Source organism: Myotis brandtii, unplaced genomic scaffold (genome assembly GCF_000412655.1).
Source record: "Myotis brandtii unplaced genomic scaffold, ASM41265v1 scaffold573, whole genome shotgun sequence".
In the NCBI taxonomy this organism is placed as follows: domain Eukaryota; kingdom Metazoa; phylum Chordata; class Mammalia; order Chiroptera; family Vespertilionidae; genus Myotis; species Myotis brandtii.
In genome coordinates this window covers 1991963-1994022 of record NW_005370145.1, presented here as the reverse complement: position 1 = coordinate 1994022, position 2060 = coordinate 1991963, and the positions used below count along the sequence as shown (strand labels likewise).

At 56.7% G+C, this 2060-nt stretch overlaps 1 protein-coding gene across 1 annotated transcript in view; it reads right to left on the bottom strand.

Moving 5' to 3' along the window:
• Nucleotides 1-530: 530 nt before the first annotated feature.
• NTN1 (netrin 1) overlaps nucleotides 531-2060 on the bottom strand; it is a 58813-nt gene continuing 57283 nt past the window's right edge. The window contains exon 7 of the mRNA XM_014549814.1: nucleotides 531-639. Coding sequence (XP_014405300.1) covers nucleotides 531-639 — 109 coding nt within the window. The remainder of the gene's footprint in view (nucleotides 640-2060) is intronic.

The following is a 2060-nucleotide window of genomic DNA, read 5'->3' as shown; positions in this document are numbered from 1 at the left end:
CCAGAGAAGTCTGGGAGACAGAGAACAGTGTACAAGAGTTTATTTAATTGATATCTGAATTTAGTTCTATCATGTGGGGCCCACGTTACAAGTTCCATCTGGGTCCATTACAACTCTAAACAAACAAAAAAAACTTTAAAAAATCCACAACTTTTTCCATGTCATTAAATATATTCATATATAATAACCATAATATATTAGTATGCATTGGAAAGGAGCACTGACCCAATGTCATGGTCACAACTAAACATTTACCATTCTGAGTGAACAGAATTCCGGAACGCAGGGGGTGGGGGGTAGTGCACCCAGGAGCGGGGGTGGGAGGATGGCGAATGAGGAGGAGTGGGCTGGCTGGGGTGGCAGAGGCGAGGCCTCGGAGTACACACTGTGATGCCCCTGGGGTATGGCATAGCTGCGGCTGTGAACCGTGGCCCAGGAACCCCATCGGTGAGTCTAGTTGGTCTATTCTCGGTCTCTCTCGTGGGGTGTGATAGGGGCCCTTCCTTTGAGCATTGAGGTCCCAATGTTTTTCAGTTTCCTGGAGGGATCATTTCCTGATTGCTCAGAATCTTCTCGATTTCCATCTCATTCCAACCTGGGGCCAACCCAAGAAAGTCGATACCCATTTCCTGAGCGCTACTGTGGAGGCGGAATTCCAGGTCACTGGGGGCCTGGGGCAGCTCACAGCCTCCCGCCCATTTCCCAGGACCTGCCGGGGCTGCCCCCCCCCCCCCCCCCCCCCCTGCTTGGGACAGAAGCAGGGCTGCAGGTGAGTCCGGGCAGCCCGTGTCCCCCTCCCTCCACCCCGTCCTCTTTACTATGCTCAGTAAAGCAGCCACTCCGCTGTCAGGGGCTCCAGACCACCCAGCAGGTAAGAAAAAGGACAAGTGGGGAATCTTTTAAAACAAAAAAGGACTAATCTGGTGTTTTTCCTCAAATACCTACATATCACAATTCTGGTTAATACACTCTTCAAAATCAAAATCTAGTTCATTTTACATCCCTTCCTAACTGTACAAACGGGCACACCTCAGTTCCTATTCATCTCCTCCTGGTGGAGGAGGTGCTTCCTCAGGGAGGGGTCCTCGCCGCTCAAGTTGGGGGCTGGGTTCCGGCTGGGTCAGTGCGATGCGGAGGCCTGTGGTGACAAATCCGGCCGCCCTGACACATGGCCCAGGGGCCAGGCTGCTGGGTGGACTGGGTGGCCTTTGCCCTCAGGGGCAGAGCAGGAGGGTGAGGCTGGTTGAGTTTAAAGCAAGATGTATTACTGCTTGGCAGGCTGCTGGCTCCAGAGCTGGGGGCCTCGGAGACCACCCGCGCTGGCCTCGGATGGACCTGGGTGACTCAGACCCAGGGTGGGAGGTGGCGGGGCTGCCACGCCCTTCTGGACAGGCAGGCAGAGAAGCCGGACCGGTGTAAACAGAACAGGACCAGCCCAAGCAGTGAGTGCCTCTACAGGACTGTGGGCCAGCAAAATGCCAAGGCCTTCGAGGTGCTAATGGCACTCGGCAAACCGCGCTGGCGTCAGAGGGCTCACTGCTAGGAGAGCGGTCCCCATGCTCCCGTCTTGGGCCTGGAGTCAGGGAAGACAAATATCCCTCCCCAGAGCCATTCTGTCCTCTCTCCCCCACGGGGGCACCTCTGCCAGCCAGTCTCTCCTGGAATCCCTCCACACACACACCCCACCCCCGGCCAGGCAGCCAAATGTCCTTTCTGCTGTGTCTTAGATCAGCCACGGCCCCTTTCAGAGCCTTTAACCTACAAATTGTGTTTGTACGCCTCACCCACCACCCCTGCTCCACCTCTGAAGATGTCATTGCGCCCACCCCTCACACTCCATTCACCAGGTGCCACCAGGGCCAGTGTCTCCGTGGCGACCTCCCAGGAGCACCCCTCGCAGCTGCTGTGGGAGCTGGTGCGCAGCGGGCCAGGTCAGCAAGCCTGGCTCTGGACTGCGAGTCCAGTTCTGCCGCTTTTCCTGGTGGCCTTGGGCACGTGTGCTTCCGTTTCCCCGCTGGTGAGATGGGCAAGGATCCCTGTCTCACGGGGCTGTCGTGAGG